Consider the following 23,046-nt stretch of genomic DNA (forward strand, 5'->3'; position numbering starts at 1 on the left):
AGAAATGTGTCCCTGCATGGGGTGTCTGCAAAGTGGGGGACGAGGGTCAAAAAACCCAACCTGATGACTACCTCTGCCTAATCACAGTCCCACCCAATTTTTATATGCACTGCCCCTGGATTTAATGTTTTTTAATGGCCAAATTCTATCAAGCCTCTCTTCCTGTTTGTGCTGGGTTGAGAGTCCTTCATCCCATTCATGTGTATGGGGCTTTCCCTGCTTGCACCTAACCATGGAATAAGAACAAGAATTGCCTCCTTTTTCTGCCAACTCCCCACAAAACTGCCTTCATCTCATCTCCAGCTCCAGACCACAAGTGAGGCAAGTCATCCTTGGCTGAACTGGAGTCTGAGTAGTATTTTTCTTCCTTATTTGGATGCCCTAAGAACATAAGCAGTGCCCTGTTGAATCAGGCCCCTGGCCCATCTCATCCAGCAGTCTGTTCTCCCAGGGGTCAACCAACTGTACAAGAAAGTCCACTAGTCAGTCAGCAGATGGCCTTCAGAAGCAGTCATGCTGCCATCAAGGATAATAGCCAACGATCTCCAGGACTTCCATGAATATCCCCATGAGTTCCATGAATCCAAGGTTTATCAAATCTGTTTGGCTTTGTCACCCATCACTGTGGAGGGAAGTCAGGGAACCAGCAGGAACTGGAACAAAGACAGGAAGAGGACTAGCACTGGGGACAGCAAATCTAATGCCAGTTTAGCTTTCTGCCAATGCAAAGGTGGAGGACGCTTTAAATCAAAATGTCCAGAGTCAGCACTGATTGCTGTCTACTCTTTATTCACTTCAAACATAAGTTTCCTCTTGAACTGCCAACAAAAAATGTTATAACTATTCCATTTGAGCAGTAAACAAATAAGGCAAGAAATGAAACCACACACTTCTACAGTCTGTATTCCTCTTCAGGGCAATTCTTGCATTAATCACAGTGTTGTGTGCAGTGCAGGAATATAGCTTGCTTGCTTCCTACCTTCCTTCCCAGCTCATTTAAGAAAAAGAAAATCACAGTAGTGCTGAATTCCTTGTTGTGATTTAAAGCTTCCACTCCAGCAAGAATAATTTCAAAGATGTCACCATGGCCAAAAAGATTTAAAGGAATTCATGAATCAGAGGGCCAATTAATAGGGAAAAAATCCCATCTTCTGCATTTTTTTCCCTCTCCACATCTGTGGAGGCTTTGCTTAATTTGATTTCAAGGGCATGTTTCTTCTCAAGGTCTTTCAAAAGCTGTAGTTTTAAATGAATTTTCTCCTACTTTGATTCATGTTCAAATCAGCAAATCTCTTCTTTATGCTCCTGATTAATAGTTTCTAGATCCAAACACATCATTTCCCTGAGTTACACCTACAACAACAGCTTCTTCAACCAATCTGTCCCTCCTCTACCACCCAAAGCCTAAAGGATTCATTCAGTTGCTGAAGTCACACAAAATTTACCGATGTGGGCTGAGTTAGAGGCTGATGCTCCAAAAAATTGGTATCAAAAGTAAGATGCAACAGCTATAATCACAATGACGTGAATCTCATCAGCCACAGATTAGCTACACTTCTTTGCTTTGTAAGGCACCAAACCGCCTTCTCCAACTTAGCATCTTCCAGGTATGTTGGGTTCCCTGCCACTATGATACCTAGCTTGGGTGGCTCAGAACTCTAGTCAACACAACTGGGAAGTGGCCAGGTGCAAACAGCCCGCTATCTGCCGCTGTTTGACGTTGTCAATGCAGCTGGTAAGAAGGATGTACCAGTGTGTACTAGCTCACAACTCCAGGGATCAGAAGCTGTTTATGCACCTACTAGTGATAGCCCCACTTCAACTTTCCAGCATGGCAAAAACAATTGTGACATGACTGCTTCTTTCACACTAGTCAGTTGTGCCCAAGGATGTCTATTGGTTGCATCTCTGGAGGGGTAGATAAACTCTGCCCATATTGTCTTGAGTTTATTGATTGATTGATTTGTTTGTTTGTTAAATTTATATAGCCACTCATCTCACAAAAAGTGGCTCTGGGTGCCATGTAACAATCCAATAAAACAATAACTACATACAATAACCATTACATAAAACCATTATTAAAAACATTAAAAACTAAAAACAGAGAAAGAAAATAATAGGCAAAGGGATGTTAATAACACAGCCACCTCACTAGTTCACCTGTCATACACGACTTAAATTCATATATACCCCAACCTAATTTCAAAAGCTGTCTGCAAGCAAGCAATTCAGAATTCTGGCAAAAGGGATCTGTACCTTCCCTTGCCGAGTAGAGCTTAAGCAGCCAGAAAGAAGAAAAACAGGGAAAGGGTTAGGCTCAACGTTTCCAACCTGGGTAACTTCCAGATGGGTAGACTTCAATTCCCAGAAGCCTCAGCAAGACACTGGTAGGGGAATTCTGTGGGATGAAGTCCATCCATCTGAAAGTTGCCCAAGTTGAGAACCAGTGAGATAGGTAGGAAAATAGTGGCTCTGAATGTTTTTGGCTCTAACTTTTCCCATCACTGGTAGATGATGCAGCTCCTAGCAGATGACTCTTGTGGGACTGTCTATCCCAGCTCTAGAATATCGATTATTTATTGTTTGGATATCCTCCAATGATATCGTCATTTGGGATTATTGTTTACCAAAAGAAGGAACACTAGAATATGCAATTCTTTATCTGCCTTCTGTTTGGAGGACCGCATTGCAAACTATGTAACTTTGGATACTGCTGAATGTATCTTGGAACTTGGCCAGAAAATCATGGTAAAGGATAGGACACTAGCTCCCGCTTTGCAGCCAGCAGGATAGACATGTCAGGTTCAGCCCGCACAGCACTGCTAGGAAACCTGGCCAGCCACGCTGAGCCAATTCTACCGCCCTCTCCCAAAAAGAGGAAGTGAGAACCTGGCTGATTAATGGGCCACCTGCGCCCACTTAACAAGGAAATCACAGAGTGGATGCTTTGTATCCACTCTGATGAGCGGTGTGCGCCGAGACAAAGGGGAATGGGAAACTGGCTGAACCTGCTATTTGGACCATTAAGGGGGATTATTGGGGTACCGACAAGCCGCAACATGTAACTTGACATGTAACTTGACGACGGGGCGAAGCACGGGAAGGGGAGAGCTATAAATTGTAACAAGAAATGTGTCAAGTCAGTCCTGGCTTTGTTTGTAACTGTTGCGTTACGCTTGAGTAAACCTCTTTGTGCTACACACGTGTCACGGGAGTTTCTCTTGACGAACGGGGCATTCCTTACAAGACATTTGGTCTAAACGCACCATGGTTTTGCATCCCTATTACTATTTGTAAATAGCGAATTGGTAGGACCTTCCCCTTCTGCCTCTCTGTGTGTATGTAAAAGTACAGATCAGGTATGGAAGATATTACACTGTTCACTTTTACAAATTAGATCAAATCATCAGGTGGACTTTACCCATAGAAAGAAGAGAAATTCACCTGAGAGGCTCCACCACCTTGGCTGCCTTGACTGTGTCTGATGGGCAATGCCCGCTGAGGGTGCAAGTTCCGATCCTTCAGTCCATCCACTTGACTCCTAGCTTTGCTGCGGGAGTTCGGTGCTACCTGCATCGCTTCTGCAAAATCCACAAGTGCATTTCCAAGCATGCAATTAAGAAATTGAATAATACATTACAGATGTTGAAAGAACTTCATTGTCATTGTCTCAGTGTTGTGACAACGGCCATTATTAGTGTCCTCTGATGAAGACTGGTCATAAGTTGTGAGCACAGTGGCCTGCATAAAACTATTTGTTGTCTTCACGGTTGAAGTAAAATTTGGAGCAGAACTCCCAGCTCGCAGTAACCTCCCCAAAATTGCATGGCATAAGCTCTTACCTCTTTTATGCATTAATTCTTTTTCTTGTAACAGAAGTTTTTCTTTTGCAATAACCAGCTCCTCCTCCAATGTTTTACTAATACTTTGAGACTCCATAGTCACCTGTTGTGCTTCCTTTAATTGCATTTCCAAGTCCTGCAACATAATTATACATTTATGATTATTTCATTTCATTAGCTTTTGCCCATGTACTGTGGGCCAATCTCTAAAGATAGGTGGGGCCAGGACAAAAGCTAAATCTGGTATGAGGCAATTTAAATTTAATTAAATTACTAAATTGATGCTAAAGGAACATCTACTGCTGACTAAAAAAAAAAAAAGCCCACTGGGTTTTCTGCTATTAAAAAATGATGGCGAATTCACCAGTAAGAGGGATCATTTTAGCTGCTGAATTTGGCTCAGAATGTTTCACGAACCCAGACAGTGCAGTTTTAGCACGTGAGTTACAGTTTTTATCAAGTTAGGCCAGGGTCTCTGAGTCTACAACAGCTCATTCAACGAGCAATGATTTAGCACATCACACAAATCCAATCAATAGATCCCATCTATTCTGTCTCTCAGAAGGAGCCACACAACACCTTTTAGTGAGTCTTCCACAGGGCAGATTTCTAGGAAGTGCTCTTTCCAAGTTTAGCCCTAAGAGGTACACAGTCTGGTATCCATTGTGCAGAGGTGTCCACCTTATGAACCACTGTTCCCCATGGGGGCAGGGCACACCTCTCCAGTTATGCACAGTCGCAACTGCTCTTTGCCAAGCAGTCCTGACTGCCATTACCTGACACACACTGGGTCACAACCCCCTGCAGCTATTTGGCACAGGAAACCTCTGTGACAAGCCAACATGGTGCATCTACATTAGGGCTGTGTTCACCCTCTGAAAGAGGTTGGAGTCTCTTTTCGGACTGTTAACGCAGCTGTTTTGCTTTCCCCAGCTGCCTGGCCCAAAGAATGGTGTCACTGCGAAATGGGTGCACACACAGAAACATTTGGGGACAGCTGGGAGGAGCTTCCCAAACAGGCCTGCAAAAGATGCAGGGACATTCACAATGGGAGAAGAGGTGCTTTGCGTTTTCTCTTGAGCAATTCTGAAACCAAGTCTGAAGGCTTGGATCCAGACTGCAAGATGTGAGGCTGAGGAAGCTCATCTGTATCCCTTCTGAGGAAGAAAGCTCTGAATTGAGACTTCCAAGCAGACACCTGGAGCTTCATCAGAAGTTGTCGTTAAGGACTGTGCACCAACAAGAGGTGTTTCTTGAGTTACTTGACATCCCTGCAGGGGGGAATCATGAAAAAAAAAAAAACTTGCCTTATCTCTTCCCTTTAATATATATTTTATTACTCTTTCTTAAGAATAAATGAATTATCAGAGTGACCTTACCCAAGAAATACTATTTTCTTTTCTGCCTTTCATCTCACATACTTTTCTTAGGGAATCACATCTTACAGCACAGAAGGAAGCTCCAGCTAATGGAGAATTCTGCCGTCAGCTAAAGATCCTTTCATAAGAAAAATGAAAAATACAAGAAATATGTTCCTTTTGCTCCGGTGGTTCCACAATTTTGCCAGGACATGCTTTTTTAAAAAAATTCAACAACCTCCATTAGCTCATGAACTGGAGCAAAACGAACAGCTTCTAACTCTTTCCATCATGTAGCCTTCATTTCCAACAATGGAAACCTGGTGGGTGGAAAAGATCCTCTCTTCCCATTACAATCAGGCTTGTGTATGCCATTTGCTCAGCAAATACAGGAATTAATAACACGACACAGAGGCAGTTTTTCATTAGAAGCAGTGAGTCCCAGCTTTCCCTAACCACTCATTTTAATTTAAACACAATGATTGGTGGCTAAATTAGTGACCTATGTCGCACAAGCTCTGCAGATAAGAGACCCATAAATCCTCACAGTTATTGCAGTCTTGCCCATCTGGCTTTATATTATCTGCATGAACTATAGCAACTGTCTGGGGTTTTGGAGAGGAGCTTTCCAGATGCTGAGACTCATTGTGAGATCTTCTGCATTCAAACTATGAGTTTCCCATAGAGCTACTGCCCTGCATGCAAGGGGGCAAATCCCTCCTTATATGGAATGTCAGAATGCAGCTGAGTTCCTTTTGTTCATCCCAAGGAACCACATGGGATTTCCTAAGCATCGGTTGTTCCATCTACACATCTGTGTAGCTCCATCCAATTTAGCACAATGCATGACAGCAAGAAGGGCTCAGCCATGTAGAATTATGCATTATGCTATTAAACCAGGCCCTCGGCCACTATGGGGCAGCTGTCAGCAGGCCAGTTAAATCCTGCACCTATCTGCTGATATTGCAAGTCTTGGAGGTGACAACCACTTGAGAGCCATAAAGTTGGAATAGGATGGGCCTTGGCTTGATCCACCAAGGACAGTTGTATGTTCTCATTGTTAGCTGAAGTATAGTGGAAAGAGAATGGCCTTGAGGGACAGGAGGAGGAGCCGCTACCAAGACAACCATCAGATAAAAGAAACCTGAGTCTGGGCAGAACCGTAACTTGAGAAAATGTCTCAGGCAAGACCCTCCCTACTTCTCACAGAGATAAAGGGAGGGAGGGGGAAGTGCATTCAGATTTGCAAGCTTTGTTACTGTATCTTTATAATAAAAGCAATATTGGCCTGCATGACTCTGGTTTCTTAAGTCTAGCCAGCTTTAAAGGGTTGACAACAATCTTGCAAGTCTCTGTTGGTCTGAACCCAAACTGGTTGACAACCGACCCACAATACCTAGATCTTTAGACCATGACCTGGGAACCCTTCTGCCTGCTACTTTGGACTGTCAATGTTCAGAACTTGGTTGCAGGCATGCTCTTATATGACTGGGAGTTTGCTGAGATGGGTGGATGCTTACACACATGCTCTGTCTGTCCCTGCCTATACTTGATTTAACCAGAAGTAAAGCCTTAGCAACCTAAATTCTGTGTGCATGTATGTGTGGTTGGCCTGCAATGGGGCAGCAATCCTATGCAGAGAAAATAGTCTTTGGCTCAGTTATTAGTTGTCTTTCTAGGGACAATAGGGCTTGACTACTATAATCATCTCTCCAAGGAAATGCCTTTAAAGAAAGTAAACAGAATTTTATATATACAGTGGTACCTTGGGTTACGAACGCCTCTGTTAACGAACTGTTCGGGTTACGACCAGCTCCGGCCGCAAAAATTTACCTCGGTTTGCAAACTCGGGGTACGAGCCGGATATGCGGCCATTTTCCCTCCCGTGACACGGTCCGCGGCCATTTTTCCGCCCCTGACACGTGGTCCGCGGCCATTTTCCGCCCGACACGTGGTCCGCGGCCATTTTTCCGCCCCTGAGACGTGGTCCGCGGCCATTTTCTGCCCGACATGTGGTCCGCAGCCATTTTTCCGCCCGACGTGCTCTGCGGCCATTTTTCTGCCCAACATGTGGTCTGTGGCCATTTTTCCGCCCGACACGTGGTCCACAGCCATTTTTCCACCCCTGACACGTGGTCCGCGGCCATTTTTCCGCCTCTGACACGTGGTCCGTGGCCATTTTCCCACCCCTGACACGTGGTCCGCGGCCATTTTTCCGCCTCTGACACGTGGTCCGTGGCCATTTTTCCACCCCTGACACGTGGTCCGTGGCCATTTTTCCGCCTCTGACACGTGGTCCGTGGCCATTTTTCCACCCCTGACACGTGGTCCATGGCCATTTTCCGCCCCTGACACGTAGTCATAGGGAGGGGGACTCTCCCTCCAAGCAATAGCCACCTCCCTGTCCTCCACACCAGAACGGATTAACGGTAATTACATTGAATCTTATGGGGAAATTTCCTTCAGGCTGCGACCAATTCGGGTTGCGGCCAGAGTCACGGAACGAATTAAGTTTGTAAACCGAGGTTCCACTGTACGTTAGAAGCTTCCTTAAGAGGATAATTTCTAGAAAGACTTTAATCCAGGGAATATCTTCCAATGAAGGCATCCAGGGGAATGGTTGAAGAGAGGGAGAATAAAAAAGGCAAGATGACACCACAAACACACTATCAAAGCCCTATATATGACATTTTGAGCTTCTAGACTCTCCTGCAGATGCTCCTGTATTAAAAACCCTGAAGTTCTGTTTGGGATGGTGACCAACCCACTTTGAAATACTTGCAGCTACCTGGCTCTGAAGAAGGGGATAATTTCAGAGAAATATTATCTCTTCCCACAACCTTGGAATATCCTTTGGAAAGGTAAATGAATGGTTCCTCACATTGTCTACTTTCTTGCAATGCTCATTCATTGACTAGCACGCAGGTTTTGAGTTACAATGATGGCCCAGCTAGGGGGAAGCATCCAGCTGATCTTGGTGGATGTTGAAAAGCTAAATAGGGTTGGACCTGGTTAATACTTACTGTGATGGGAAATCACAGAATTGTAAGCTAGACTGGAAAGTTAAAAAATCCCAGGAGAAGGCAATGGCCAACGACTTTCATATCGTTGCAGATAAAACTACTCAGACATATCCATGAAAACAAGAATCTGGCTCAATTTGCAAGAGACATTCTTAAAAATAATCATGTTGTCCTGAAGTGCAGCAATCAATGCTACATTTTTCTAATAAATAGGAACCATTTATTTTTATTGAAACCCCCCTCCCCAAAACCTGCAGAACATGATGAAAAAATTCCAGATGGCAGTCACAACGGTACAATCGAAGAGTCGTCTGTTTTTAATGCATCGTGGCCATCATCTTATTTTCACCATACTCTGCAGACACCCCTGCCTGGTGTAGATTTAGCAGCAATCATTCTGCATGAGGGTGAAACTATACCTTCATTAGCAAGAATGGTACCTGTTCTGACCAGCATACCAGTTCCTGTCTTCCGAATTTCAGATTGGATGGAATCAGATTTTACAGAGTCAAGCATTTCCAGACCTGGAGCCCTTCAGAAGTGCTGGGCTGGGGATTATGGGAGATACTCTCCAGCAGAACTGGATGGTGCCAGGTTGGAGAAGTCTGACTCAGCAGCTTGCCAAAAACAACTCAAAGATTTTGTAACTTTATGGCGTGTGAATGAGCGTGTGGAGTCTTTCTTACCTGCATCTTCTCCTTCAGCTTCTGGGAATACTTCTTCAATTCACTGATTTCCTGGCCTCTTGCCTCCAGGTGAGCTTCTAGTTCCCCTACTTGTTGACCTGAAGCCACATCTTTGGTCCCGCTGTTTTTCCTTTGCTGCCCTTCTTTGCAGGGATCAGCCGATGGCTGTTGCAGGGCCTTCTCTCTTTCCCGGCCTGCTTCTCTTGTATAATCTTCTGTAGATTGCTGATTCTCCCACTTGAGCTTCACCATCTCTCTCACTACCTCCTGGAGATCCATGCCAGGAATTCCACTTAACTTTCCCTGGTTTTCCCATGTGTCCCTCACAAATGCCCAGGGTTGGTTTGCAAAGCCTGATGGATCCTCATTGCAAGCCCAAACACTCTTTTCAACATCTAGCTCTGAGTGTCCTACCTTGAAAGGGAACATTTTACTTCCTTGTCTGGCCTGTGGATCAGCCTCTAAATACTCTTTTTTGCACGTGGCAAATTCTGACAAAGCGTCCTCTTTTTGCTTCCTGTGTTTCTCCAAGGCTGCTTCCAGGACCTGGATGTGCCTCTGGAGCATCTGAGCTTCCTCCACTTTGCTTTCATACTGCAGGACAGTTTCCCTGGTCTCAGCAAGGATGCGTTGAACCTCTTCCTGATGGGTGTCTTTCAGAGCCTGGATATTCTCCTCATGCTCATCAATTTTAGTGTTCAAAGCATAGATCACCTGGAATCACAGGGAAGAGCCAAGAAAAGGGGGAAGCTCTTTTAAGATAGGACTCTAACAGTCCCAATATTTTATTACTGAGGGAGACATCTCCACACACTTGATCAGGAGCTCCTTTCCCTAAACTGCGTGCATTTCCTTCCTGATGAATATGCTCTGGATTCCAGTTAATGTCTTGTATGACCATCAAGAAAATTTCAAAACACTGGAAGAGTTCCAGCACTAACCGTGGAAAAGATTAATAACTTCTGAAGCCTAAAAGATCAGGATCAACTGCAGGAGGGAAGCTCAGGAGGAAAGAGATCAACGAACCTCTGCAAGATTATTCCTTAAATTTGTATAGCAATTTTTCCCCTCAGGGTATATATAATTTAGGAAAATATCTACTTCCTTTCCCAAAGACCAAAGCCAACATAGTGATGTTCACCCAACACATTTAACTGATTTATTACTGGAGTTGGTATGTGGGTGAACGCCTAAACCCAGGGGTGTCTGCAGGATGTGGTGAGAAAGTCAAGATGGTGGCCAAGATAGTGCGATTGCCATCTTGGGTTGAGCTTTGACTGCCCTTGTGGCTGCCATCTTGACTTTCCTGAACATCCTGTGAACATGCCTGCCTAAAACTAATCAACCTTGAGTTTAGAGGGATTGATTTTACCCCAGTCAGCCAGGATGTGAGAACGTAGACCAGAGAAATAAGGAAGAGTTGATCCTTCCCTCCTACGGCAGCTGCAAAGACAAGTACAGTGAACGGTTCAACCTTACAGAGTTGCTATTACAAGGAGAAAAACCAGAGAAGGGAGCACTAGCAACCCTCCCTTGAGTTCCTGAAGGAAAGGGAGGACATAAATCTAACAAACCAATTAATAAGACTGTGGCCCTATTAAAATATCTCAATTAATGATATATTTAGAATCATCCCAAATAAATATTCCAGAAGCTCAACAAACATACATTTTGGTTTCTTTACTCCAGTTAAATTCTGGTAAGCCTTGATTTCATTTTTTTAAGAAAACAAAACAAAACCTCCCTGCCTCCTAAAAAATTCTGCCCCTTAAGAGAACAGGAAGTAACCTGGATCTCCAGATACTGCTTAATTAATTACCACCCCTTGTCAAATTGCAGGAAACAGGATTAAAGAACTCTGTACAAGGCTATATATGAACACAGGTAAACCCAATAGGTTGAAGCTTATTTGGGCTTGCCAAATTCTGGGCAGAAAAGGAATGGTGAATTTCAACAAGGACAGCTCCTCCCTCAGCTGTGTGCTGTGCCTCAAAAATCATGCCGTTTGAATATTTTAACTTAGGGTTAGGGTTAACTCTCCGTAGTGGCATTAATCTGTTCCCACTTTTCACATACATTAGCAGCCAACTTTGAAATTCTGAAAAATTCCAACTTTTATGCCACATTCCAGGTCCATTTGTCCTCCCCCTGGCCTTGGATTCTTTAACCTTTTGTTGCACGTGTTCTTTTTATGATGCAGACATATTCTGTATATATCTAAATAAAGATAGCGGCAACATTGAAATTTGTGAATTAAATCATATTATTGACGTCCTAGGAATACATTTCATGGCCTTGCCCTGAGACAGAAAGAGGTCCCTGAGGCCCTAGAAAGAGTGCAGAGAAGAGCAACAAAGATGGTAAGGGATCTGGAGGCTAAATCCTATGAAGAACGGCTAAAGGAACTGGGTATGTTTAGCGTAACCAAGAGAAGACTGAGGCATGATAGCAGTCTTCCAATGCTTGAAGGGCTGCCACAGGGAAGAGGGCATCAATTTATTCTCCATAGCACCAGAGGGAAGGACAAGAAGCTATAGGTGGAAGCTCGTCAGAGGTCCAACATGGAAATAGGAGGAATTTCCTGGCAGTGAGAACTATTAAGCAGTGGAATAGCTTGCCTCCCAGTGTTGTGGGTGCTCCATCGCTGGAGGTTTTCAAGAAATGATTGGACAACCATTTGTCCGAGATGGTATGAGGACTCCTGCTGTGGGCAGGGGGTTGGACTAGAAGACCTCCAAGATCCCTTCCAACCCTATGATTCTATGATTCTTGCAGGGGCCTCATACATGACATACTTGATTTTGTGAACCAGGATTGGACAGCAAAACAAACCTGTGAAGGAGGCATGAATGGGCCAAGACAATGACTAGAAAGTTGTGCCTTAAATGGAGTGGATGAGAAAAAGGAGAGGTGAGAAGTTCAAAAAGCTATGTATGAAGCAGGTGGAAGCAAAATGGTTGGCGGTGCAGCAAGGTATGGAGAAGTATAGTGAATGGTGTCAGTGTAAACTAAAATTAACTGTATTTCCTTTTCTTTTGCTTATTTCATGCCTTTCATTCTTTGGCTATTTCCTCGCCCCTTTTTGCAGAATGTTGCAGAATGTTCCACCTAATGTTGCTTACCTAAAAAGGGAGCTGAGGGAAACGTACATGCTTAGGACCCAGATGAATTCTGCATCCGTCTGAGCAGGGTAAAAGATGCCCAGAGTGCAGGAACCGAGTCAGGGGCGTCTATGAGCTGCTTCTTGAGGAAACGTCCTGATTTATTTTGGCTGCTCCTGCTCCACTGCTCTTGCATGGAAGAGCTGTCAGCACCAAAAGAGCTCTTCTACCTGCTAAACTCATTAACAGACTATAAATGGTGTCACTGGAAGGCGTGGAGAAAGGTAGGATATAAAAGGAAACAGCCCTGAAGAATTAAGGGGAACTGACCTACTTTGGAAGGGACTGTGGGCAACATTTATTTCCAGAGCAAGCCTGTTCTCTCGGAAGCCTGGGTGCAAGAGATGCAATTCCTGGGTTGGTGGAAAGACCACTATCACCTTGGGGGTTCAGAACCAAAGAATGGGAGAAAAAAGTAAAGGAACTGTGGCTCATTAGTGCTCTACAGCTTTACGGCAGTTGGCCATCTCCTAAGGGCCCCACAGATTCTCAAAAATGTTAACAACCTGGTTGCCGAAAGGCAGGATAAGCATCTTTTGCTGTAGCACATGAATAAAACTATTATCCCCTTTTCCCCCACTCAAATGCAAAAACCTGAAATTATGGAGTGATTATAGAATCATAGCCAACTTCCAGAATGCCCCCACTGAAAGCTGATTTTGCCAGTTCATTTGGATTCTAAAAGAGGGTTTTAAGGAGGTGCTGGAGGATCAAGCCCAAAGCATTGGCAGAACACTGGGGAGGGTCCAGAAACAGCTCAGGCTTGACCTAGGAATCCCCATCATTCAACAAGGCAAATATAAAACTGGATGCTCATAGAAAGCGGACAGGGCTTCAATCCTGTGGTTGTGGCCACCCTCTTGACCTTTTTGACCTCTGCCAGGAAGATGTCCCTGAACCCATTAAAACATCCTGGTTTGCTGGCTGACTTGAACTGCCAAACTTGCTAAGCACGCAGCTTCTCCAGGTATCACGAGAAAGGAGGGGAAAAAACCTCTAGTCGCCACATTTCAGTTCAGACAGCTGCTTAAAAAGAGAAGAATAATGCATTTACTAGCAAAAGCAATTTGGTATGCTTATATCAAAGCTTGTGAAATTATCTGGATCCTACCTCAGCATTCAGTTGATGTGTCTTTTAATTTCTGACCTTTCTAAACACTTTCCTTTCCTTTGCCAGATCCTTCTACAGAGCAAAAAGTGATGCAGTGAAAGATTTTTGGATTTTCTCTGTTGCCAATGCTAAATTAGTGAGAGAGATGGAGGCACAGCATTCAGTGTTGTCTTCTCTTCAAAGAACCATGTAAAACAGGTTTTTAAAAGCTGGATTGTTTTTAGATGTCTCTCGCTGGTATATTCCTAACTGGAAACTGGGTTTGTTTGCTCTCTTGTTCTGTTAAATGCAGGAGAGAAATGAAAAGTTGGGCAGGAAGGCGTCTTTCTTGTGGAAGAGAGGAGATTCCCGAGGTATTGGCAGGGTGTGGTCAAAGAAGTCAAGATGCACAGGTGGAGCTTCATTTGCATTATAGTGGTCGCCATCTTGACTTTTCTGACCACACCCCGCAGATACTCCTGGGAGGAGACCCAGTGCAAAAGAATGAGGAGTTACCAAGTTAAGCGACAGAGAAATCAAAACAGAGAGAAGTGGAAACAAATGAAAGATGCCAGCACTCCCCACTGATTTGGGGTTAAGCCTCAAGATGTTCAGTGAAACTTAATGCTGGAGAGATGGGCTTTGTGCTCAACTGTAGAACAACTGTGTCATGAACAGATGCTTCAGCTGAAAGCAGGTTTATTATTTTAATTTATACCCTGCCTTTTCCCCAGCTCATGTGCAAGTTTCCCTTCTTTTTATCCACACTGCAGCCCTGCGGGGAAGGTTAGCCCAAGAAAGCGACTCTTCCAAAGTAATGCAGGGAGGATGGATCAGAACCTGGGCTTCCCTAGTCAGAGTCCAAAACCTTTACCCCTCCTCCAGGTTGGTTCCCTTCCTCCCTGGAGCACAGGACAGGACACAGGGCCCTCCCTTTCCCCTTACGCCTTCCAAAGTCCCTCCAGTGAGTTGATGTTGAAAGAGGTTGGCTGGACGTTAGCCCAAGAACTGAGGATCTGGCCTCCCTTCGACCTTGAGGGCCACCTTCAGACTCCCCCACCCAACGAGCAGAAGCAAGTGCATTGCGTGCAAGAAAGAACCGATTTATAGCCCATCCAACGCTGCAAGTACCTCGCAAGAATCTTTCAACAATCAATATGCAAAAATCCTTGGAAGGCAATTCTAAATGAGCCGTAGAAGGAATAATTCAGAGAGGGGGTGATGTTTTTCTGCCGAGGGTTGCATTCCCACCAGAGATCTTTCTCTCTCACGCGAGTGATTTACAACGTCTTCCAGCGACAACCAACCACTGCTGGGCTGAAATAACAGTAACGAGGACGGCTTTGTATAAATTTTGTCTGTGGTTGTTTGAGTAGGAGTGTCGCACTATACATGCGTATATTCCGCCTTCATATCTGCTTATTCATGTGTGTAAATGGGCATACCTGGCAACAAGCATGTAGCATTTTGTGAAGAAGCTCTGATATTGCTGCAGTCAATTATTAAAGGTCTCTGCTTTGCTCGGGAAGCAGCATCGAGCTAATCTTGGTTGATCTGGTAAGCTAAGTGGGGTTAGACCCTGGTCTGTGCTTGGATGGGAGAAAGTAAGGAACTTCCAGGGCCGTATGCTGGACTGGCACACTGAAAGAACATCCCACCTCTATCATCAATGGGTATCAGTTCCCCCTGAACCCAAGTTCAGCGCTATTCCAGAAGAGCACAATTCCAGCAGCAGTCAGGCTCAACGCAAAGGAAGTTTTATTTGCATATATTACAATTTTCGTTTTCGTTCTCCACTGTCTCTGCTCTCTCTCCCCCCTTGCACCATTTCATTCTGTGCATCCATCTTCTTCTCACCGGCTTTCCATTTCTCCATGCTGAGAAACTAAATGCCAGCTGAGATTTCGGTCACCTCAATTTCAGCACAGTGAAGCCATACAGGGTTTGTGTGAACAAATTCCAATACACTGTGTTCTAATCACACAATAAATCTGGAAATTATTCTGATCTGGACTCAGATTGGGTTTGATCTATCTGTTGCTTCTTTGCAAACTATTCACCATAGTTAGTTGGTTACTGTGAAGGCTGCTGATACTGTAATTGTGATTCAAAGGACTTGTGCATTTCTTGTATATTGGAATAGCAAAGGCTGTCACAATCTCTGCTGGTTTAATCTAGGAGAAATGTGGCCTCTAACAAATCTTTACAGCACAAAAAGCTTCTGATCAATCTTCCACCAAAGATATATCCTTTCCATCTTCCTCTTCCAGATACTTCTCCCCATTTTCCCATCTACAACAATGATTTTGAGAGGAGAAGCTGGGCTTGGGGGAGAAACCAGGGGCACCAACCTGCCGATCAGTCAAAAGGCCAGAATCTGATCTGCTTTGAACCTGGTAACTCAATTTCTGTCTCAAAGCTAATCCATCCTCTTGATCTTCTCCAACAGGATGGAGATGGTGGAGAAAGGAACAGTGGGAGCAGAAGCTTGTTTTTTGTCTCCTCCAGAAGATAAATTTGCAATGAGATAGCTTTCCGCACAAGTATCCTGTTCCCCACGTACGTTTCACAAGATGAGAAGTTATCACACGGACTCCAAAACAGAGGCTAGCATGAGTAAGTGTAGTAGCTAAAGATGTGTTAACATTGGCCTGATTTCTATGACGGGACTAAGGAATCTGCTAACAACAGTGGGAGAAAATGACAGCTCTCTTCTAAGTCCCTTGACTTCTGATTTATAAAAATCACTCCTCCAAATCATCACAAGATGACATATTTTATTGTTCTATTGGGGGAAAAAAAACTATTTTAATGACAGAAGGGATCTGGGAAATCAAAGCCATAAAGCATTGAGGAATTTCTGAAATCCTGAATTGCAAGTGCCAAAACAGTCATTTCAATTCCTTTAAAAGCATGACTGTGTTCTAACACGGATTGGAGTGGTCTAGGGTGTACAGAACAAGATGAAGCCTCCCTGGGGTCCTGGTGACTAGAAAGACCCATTCACGTAGCCTTCTTGGTAACCATATGGAACTGGCTGGCCACTGGTGTCTTCTGAGATTTTTTTTCACTTCCTAATCTAGTCCACAGGCCTTGAGTTTTCTGGTAGCCTCCCATCCATGGATCAGCCAAGTCATAGCTCCAACCTATATCACAACTGTTTTGGCCAAAAATATTTTTTGTCCTTGCATTTTTTTTTAAATAGTAATTATCAGGGGACACACACCCCTCTTCTTTGCAGAAACATTTCCTACTTCCACATTCAGTTTGGTGCTGGTAAATCCAACTCCATGATGCACATAATTAGTAACAATCACACAATTTGATTCTTCTTATCTTTAAATGATCCTGTGGTTTTTCATAACCATCCCTGATCATATATGATATTCTATATTGCAGCTTTCCTCATGTAGAGTATCAAACCCTTTCAGGATTTGCAGGAAACATGGTCTGCACACTGTAAAGATTAAGGGCAATTAAATTGCAGCTCTGGATAATCTGCAAAAAGAGATGCTGGGTGCCAATAATATGCTAAGGCAAAGGCTGCTTTAACTAACATGTCCTGAACAAGCCATAATTGCCAGGTTTGTACAGAGTGCTAACCCATAAATCAAGGCTGACAAGCTACAATGCTAGTTGCATGCCACGTGCTCAGCCATAAGCCAGCAGAGATGCATTAGGGCTTTCTAGCACAAGGAGTGAACCAAAAAAAGGAATTCAACGTGCTCCAACCCACTCAATGTCAGGATAAAAAGGTTTTGAGAGTTTCCTAAGACTCAGGCCAGACAGTTATTATTTTGCAGATGTCAATACAGATAGTCCTCAACTTATGACCATTTGGTCAGCGACTGTTCGAAATTACAACGGCACTGAACAAATGGTGATTATGACCAGGCCTCAGAGTTCTGGACATCCCAGCACCCCTGTGGTCATGTGATCAAAAGTTGGGCACTTGGCAACCAGATCACACATACGACTGCTTGCAGCATCCTGCGGTCACACGATCACCATTTGCGACCTTCTCTGCCGGCTTCCCAAGAAAGTCAGTGGGGAAGCTGGCAGGGAAGGTTGCAAATCGCTGGAGTAATTCTCCCCCACCAGTGCACCATTCCCCAGCCCCTCTGCGCTTGCGCTGCACCGTCCACCTGTGTACCCTCCCTGAGCTTTGCTGCGCGTCCCTCACACCCTCACACATCCCCACACACTCTCCCCCACCCAGCAGCAGCCACTTACCTGCCTGCTGGCCTGGGACTTGCAACTTTCTGCTGGCTTCCCCACTGACTTGGTTGTGGGAAGTTGGCAGGAAGTTGCTTCGCCTAATGACCGTTGGATTCGGTTAATGATGGCAACTGGGGATGTAGGGATTGCTGCCGCTAGGCGATGCAGTCCTGCTTTACAACTGCATTGCTTAGCGATGGAAATTCCAGTTCCAACTGCTGTCATAAGTTGAGGACTACCTGCATTTAAAAATATTTAAACACAACAATATTTAGAAAATCATATTTGAATGCCACAGGACATTTCTACCTAGCTGATCTAGGCTAAGTGTGGAAAGCAAAAGTGTTGAAGCTGGTTGTACTTAGAAGGGGGACAACCAGAGAAACCAAGGATTCAGTTAGCCTGGAAAGCTGAAAATAAAGGAAGGCAAAGCGCTTTTGTACTATTGCCAAGAGCTGAGAAGTTACCTAAATGTTAGATAAAAAGGAGGGTGGAGTGGCATCGCATGCATCACCAAACTCATGATGCAAGTGACATAACTGACATCATTTGCACGATGACACTGTGATGCCTACATCACTACTACATGGCTTTTAACATTTGGAGAAGACCCTGATGCTGGGAAAGATTGAAGGCAAAAGGAGAAGAGGACGGCAGAGGATGAGATGGTTAGATAGCATCACTGAAGCAATGAGCATGAAACTGAGCAAACTCAGGGAGGCAGTGAAGGACAGGAAGGCCTGGCGCAATATGGTTCATGGGGTCACGAAGAGTCGGACACGACTTAACGACTAAACAACAACAACAACAACATGGGAGCCTCTACAATTGTGTAGCTTCTCTTCTACTACAATGCCAGATAATAGCAGTTGTGACTAATTTATTCACTCTGCAATCTCCGTCTTCAGCAGAGATTCACAGAAGATAGGAAGCCATGATTGGGTTTAAGCAGAATAGGCCACCATAGCTGGATTCGCAGAGAACACTAGACAAAATTAATGGTATTTATTTATTTATTTGATTTCTGTAGTATTATGGCTTAGAGACATGGGAGTCCACTGGGAACTCAAAAAGTCAAGACTGAATAATCGAAATTTGGGGCAGGGCTTCAACTGTTCAGTCGAGGTTGCCATCTTGACTTTTTGGACCCTCCTGCAGATGCCCTGCATAGAAGGACATGTAAGATTCAAGGCTGTAGCTCAAAATGCCTAGCTTAATATTTGGATTCAAATTCATCTGGACTTCGTTCTGAGTTGACATGAGTGGTTAATTAAGCTGAACTAATTGGTAAAAACCAATAGATGCACTAAAGACCTAAATATTATGGGGACTATCTGTGGCAGTGCGTAAAAGAAAGTCACTAATAATGTTAGTAATAGCAACAATCTGGTAGATGGACTAAATACATCACAAACTGAATTAATGTGTGCAGCACTATGTTCAATTAATGAAGTACAGCACACAACGCATTAATCAAGACCTCCTTTTGAAACAGCTTAAGGAAAACAGAGATACAGTGAGGTATCTTTTATAAAGGAAGCATGACATGCTAGACTACAATTCTCATCATTCCATCCAAGGGTGTGCATGATGGGAGTTGCTGTCCAACACGCCTGAAGGTTACTAGAAACAGGGAAGTGTCCTTGGTTTGTTTTTTTTAAATATGCTGTATATATTTTAATAAATTGGGTTATATTTGCTGTAAAATCAAGATTTGTTCATGGGTGGAACTGTTAACCCAGGAAAACTGTAATGTATGTATTTATCTGCATTCCTGAAAAATCCTCATGTGGGTCAGTTTATTTATCTGCATCCCCAATACACAAAGCAGGCACTTTATCATTTTTTAAGGATGAATGCAGGCGGCCAGTCTATAACATCCACACCTCTGTGCGAACCTCATCTCTGCTTGTGCGAATTCATGCCAAGACACTCTTTCTAAATGTAGGAAAGGACTTAAACATGGAAGTGGTTGGTATTGGAAGAAAATTGTGGAAACCTAGAATACAGCTCTATCTTTGTGTACAAAGACACAAATTTGGGAAATTAGACATCCTGTAGTGCCAATATCCACCTTCTTCAACCTGCCATCCTTCAGATGTATGGCACTATAAGTCCTATCGCCGTGCTGGTGCAAACAAGGGCACTATGGATGAGGAAGATGGAAGTTGTAGTTCCACACATCTGAAGGGTGCCAGATTGGAGAATGCAGCTCTGAGCAGCACAATATGTGTGTCTTTGCACACAAAGACAGACCTATGTACTAGGTTCTACAATGTCTTCCAACATTTCCAAGTAATCAGCAGGAGACCTTACCTAGTTAGGTTCAAGAAACTGATCTTCAAATCATGAGTCACTGCTAATAAATGGAGGCTCCGTCTCCACAAGAAACTAATTAGATGCACTTAAATTATATGTATGGCAATTAAATGCTGTGTGGCACATGAATAAATGCAAAATGTTAATACAGTTTGTTCTTAACTACACACTGCTAGTGCATGAGTGCAACTGCTATGAAGAAAGGGACCCATTTGGTCTGCACACCTCATTTTAGCCTATATATGCAGATCAAAATGTGAGTGCACAGGGAGGTCCAAGCTATACAAACCCACTTGTAAATTATTCACTGTCTTTCAATCAATGTTTATATCTATGCAGAGACTAATCAATCCAAGGGTACAGGTTTGTTCTTGTGTTCTGGCTGGTGGAGCTGAATGCTGGCCATCATGGCAGCTTTGGGTACCCCTGGTCTCTGAAGAAGACCCTCTTCCCACAGCTTTTATTTCTCCAAAACAGAACGAAGACCAAAGGCAGAGTTATCCCCACAGAATCCATTTCCTCCCAAAATGTACAACGCCTTTTAGCACCCCCAAACCATCACAGTGGCAATAGATCAGTAAGCTTTATATTGTCACCACGGGGTGAGAGGATAAGACACCGTAAATCACCAGGAAGGAATGGCCGGAGCAAATGCAGTTTCTAGTCAGGGCTAATGACTGAGTTATGACCACTCACGAGAATTAGAGCTGGCAAAAAGATTGGAGTTTGTTAATTTGGTTCAGTTCCATATTCACACAGGAACTACCACCCACAAATCATAGCCAAGTGAGCCCATTTACTGGATAAAGAAATCTGGATCGTAATCAAGGAAAATTATCTTAAATAGAGAGAGTAAGGAAGAGTATCCGGGGGAAAAACAGAGATTTCAGGGGAGGGGGCAAAGAATACAGAAGACTAGAACCAAATTACTGTTTGTATTTCAGGGGTACTTTGCACTGAGACAGAAGAGAGATAAATGGAAATGGAGGCACATTTTGGCAGAGGGACGCATAAAATTTAACTTGAAAACACGACAGAAACCAGGAACCTCTGACTTTTAATATACTAAGTTCTCTACACTACCAGTCAAAAGGGGCATTGGTGCTAGACTATTTGAACAGTTCCAACATCCTCTGGGGAAAAAATCATAGAAAGGTGTCACATATTAAAATGATGATTAACCAGCATCCTACTGGGAAGCAGGATTTCGGTAAATTAAGAAAGTCTGGATGTTGCTTCTGCTGAACTCCTGAGACCTCCTTTATTCTGACTGACTGTTGAATGCTACTTCGGATTTGTCCCTCTGTAGTTTGCACTGTTGGTACAGATAAACATCTTGTTCTCTCTCATCAGAGATCTCCAATTTTCTCTTTCTCTGCTGGTGCTATTCAGGAGTTAATCTCGCTTACCGTATCCTCTTGCACGAGGGTCTGCCCAGCAGCCTTGCAAAAACCTTCAGGTGAGTCGTTTCTCCCCCTGCAAACTCACCCTGGGGCTGCACGCGGGCCACGCCGGGCCCCCTCCGCGTGGCTGCCTTTGCGCACTGCGCGTCCCACGGGGCAGGGGCTCCCGTCCTCCGCCTTGTCGCCCGTGGATAGGGCAGAGCCGCTGCCCCGATGACAGCTCGCGCGCGGCAGGAAAACCCCTGGCAAGCAGGCGACAAGTGGGTCGGGTTCTTGGACCGGGCAGCCCGCCCGGCGCTTGCTCCGCCGCGGGCTCCAGCGTTTCAACGAAGTACAGTAGAGCGAAGGGGGCGGGGTCGGCGAGGGTGCTGGCTGCATTTCTTGCGATGGGGGTGCCTTTGCAGAGGTTTAAGGCCCCCGCTTCACCCTCCCCCCGAGGAGGGCGGACAGCTGTCTCGGGCAGGGGCCCGCGCCGAGCTTGAGAGCCGCCGAGGGGTCCCTGAGCAGGTAGGCGCGGCCGGTTCCCACGCCCAGCCAGCTCGGCAGCCGCTGGAAACTTCTCCCCCCTCCCGGCCGCAAGTTTGCAAGCAGCAGCACCCCGCGCGCCCCCGGCTCCCCCGCGCGACTCTTACCTTGGTGAGCTGGGCGATCTTCTTGCACATTTTCCGGTGCATCCCCGGGCCGCCTCCCTCCGCCAAGCCGGGCAGGTCCCGCCGAGCTGGCGCAGCGGCCGAGCCGGTCCCGGGCCGCGGGGTCTTGGGGACGCTGGAAGCCATGGGTGGGCTGGCGGCAGGTCCGCGCGCGGGGGCGCACGTGCCAACCTCCCCCTTGCCCCCGGCGCCGCCTCCGCAGCCGCCGCCGCCTTGCGAAGAGCGGGGGGCAGAGGCGCCCGCTGCTCAAGCGGGCTTGGGCGCAGCCCCCGGCCCGCCCTGCCCGAGCCGAGGAGGCGAGCGAGGCGGGCCCGCGGCAGCCGCCCCCTCTCCACTCCTCTCCCCCGCCCAGCAGCTCGGCTCCCCCGCCACGAGGTGCTGCCCCTGGCTGGATGCTCCGCATTCCCAGCGGCAGCCGCGCCCCCGGGCGCCCCGGAGAAGTCGCCGAGGCTGACCCGGCTGCGCGGAGGGCCAGCCAGCGAAGCGCGGAAGGCGAATGCCGCTGCTCTGGGCGCTGCGATACGGACTGGTGCCGGGAGCGGCGGCGAGGCTTGCGCTGTCTCAGCCGGCTGCCTTGAGACCGAGCCCGCCCAGCCTGGGCGCCGGTTCGGCAACCCTGGCTGCGAAGGCGTGAAGTTGGCTCTCCCTTGCCGCCCGCTACGGCCGAGCCTCCTGCTCTGCCCCCGCCCCAAGAAGGGGAGCAGGGTCGCCCGGTCCGCTGTCTCCTCCGGGAGGGAAGCAGGGCTGCAGCCGGCCCCCCTGGGCGCCCCGGCGGCGCCCCCTTTGCGCGCTGGGCTGGCTGGCTCAGCAGCAGCCCGGCTTAGCTTCCGGGCGAAGCCGGCCTCGCCCCGTTAAGCCTGTCCCTGTCGATACCGGGGCGGCCCAGTCCCCTGAGCGGATTGGGGCTAAACCCTGTTTCCCTGGAATAGAAACTTCTGAGTAATCACAGAGTTTTTAGCTGTCCGTATTGCAGATATGCCGTATTTTTGGTAACGGTCCCATCACGAGAAGGTGGAACGTCGAATATCCCTGAAATATTCCTGTTTCCAATTTGATTCCTGCTCTGGGGCGGGGCGGGGCGGGGGATCATTTTTAGGTCTGAGCTTTTCAAGTAACCTTCCGCCAAAGTTCAGCAAAAGCAAATGCTAAAGGATACACCCATCATCTTACTAGGAGGGGAAATCTCCCAACGGCCTTTCACCTCCCTGGGACCTTGCCAAGCCACGAGGCCCCGCAGTCTTAATAAAGAGGGAGGCTTGAGGAGCTGTTTTGCAATGGTGCAGCCTCCCACAGAAC

The 23,046-nt window shown here is 45.9% G+C and overlaps 1 protein-coding gene across 1 annotated transcript in view; it reads right to left on the reverse strand.

Annotated features, from left to right (window-relative positions):
* FAM184B (family with sequence similarity 184 member B) overlaps positions 1-21,876 on the reverse strand; it is a 56,524-nt gene extending 34,648 nt beyond the window's left edge. The window contains exons 1-4 of the mRNA XM_088131367.1: positions 21,733-21,876; positions 8,910-9,623; positions 3,843-3,978; positions 3,445-3,581 (exon numbers count right to left, since the gene is read on the reverse strand). Coding sequence (XP_087987493.1) covers positions 3,445-3,581; positions 3,843-3,978; positions 8,910-9,623; positions 21,733-21,876 — 1,131 coding nt within the window. The remainder of the gene's footprint in view (positions 1-3,444; positions 3,582-3,842; positions 3,979-8,909; positions 9,624-21,732) is intronic.
* Between the last annotated feature and the right edge of the window lie 1,170 nt (positions 21,877-23,046).

The sequence above is a fragment of the Python bivittatus genome, unplaced genomic scaffold, assembly GCF_059951505.1.
Source record: "Python bivittatus isolate LINGU-HERP-01145 unplaced genomic scaffold, Pbiv_v1 ctg000960_np1212, whole genome shotgun sequence".
NCBI lineage: Eukaryota > Metazoa > Chordata > Lepidosauria > Squamata > Pythonidae > Python > Python bivittatus.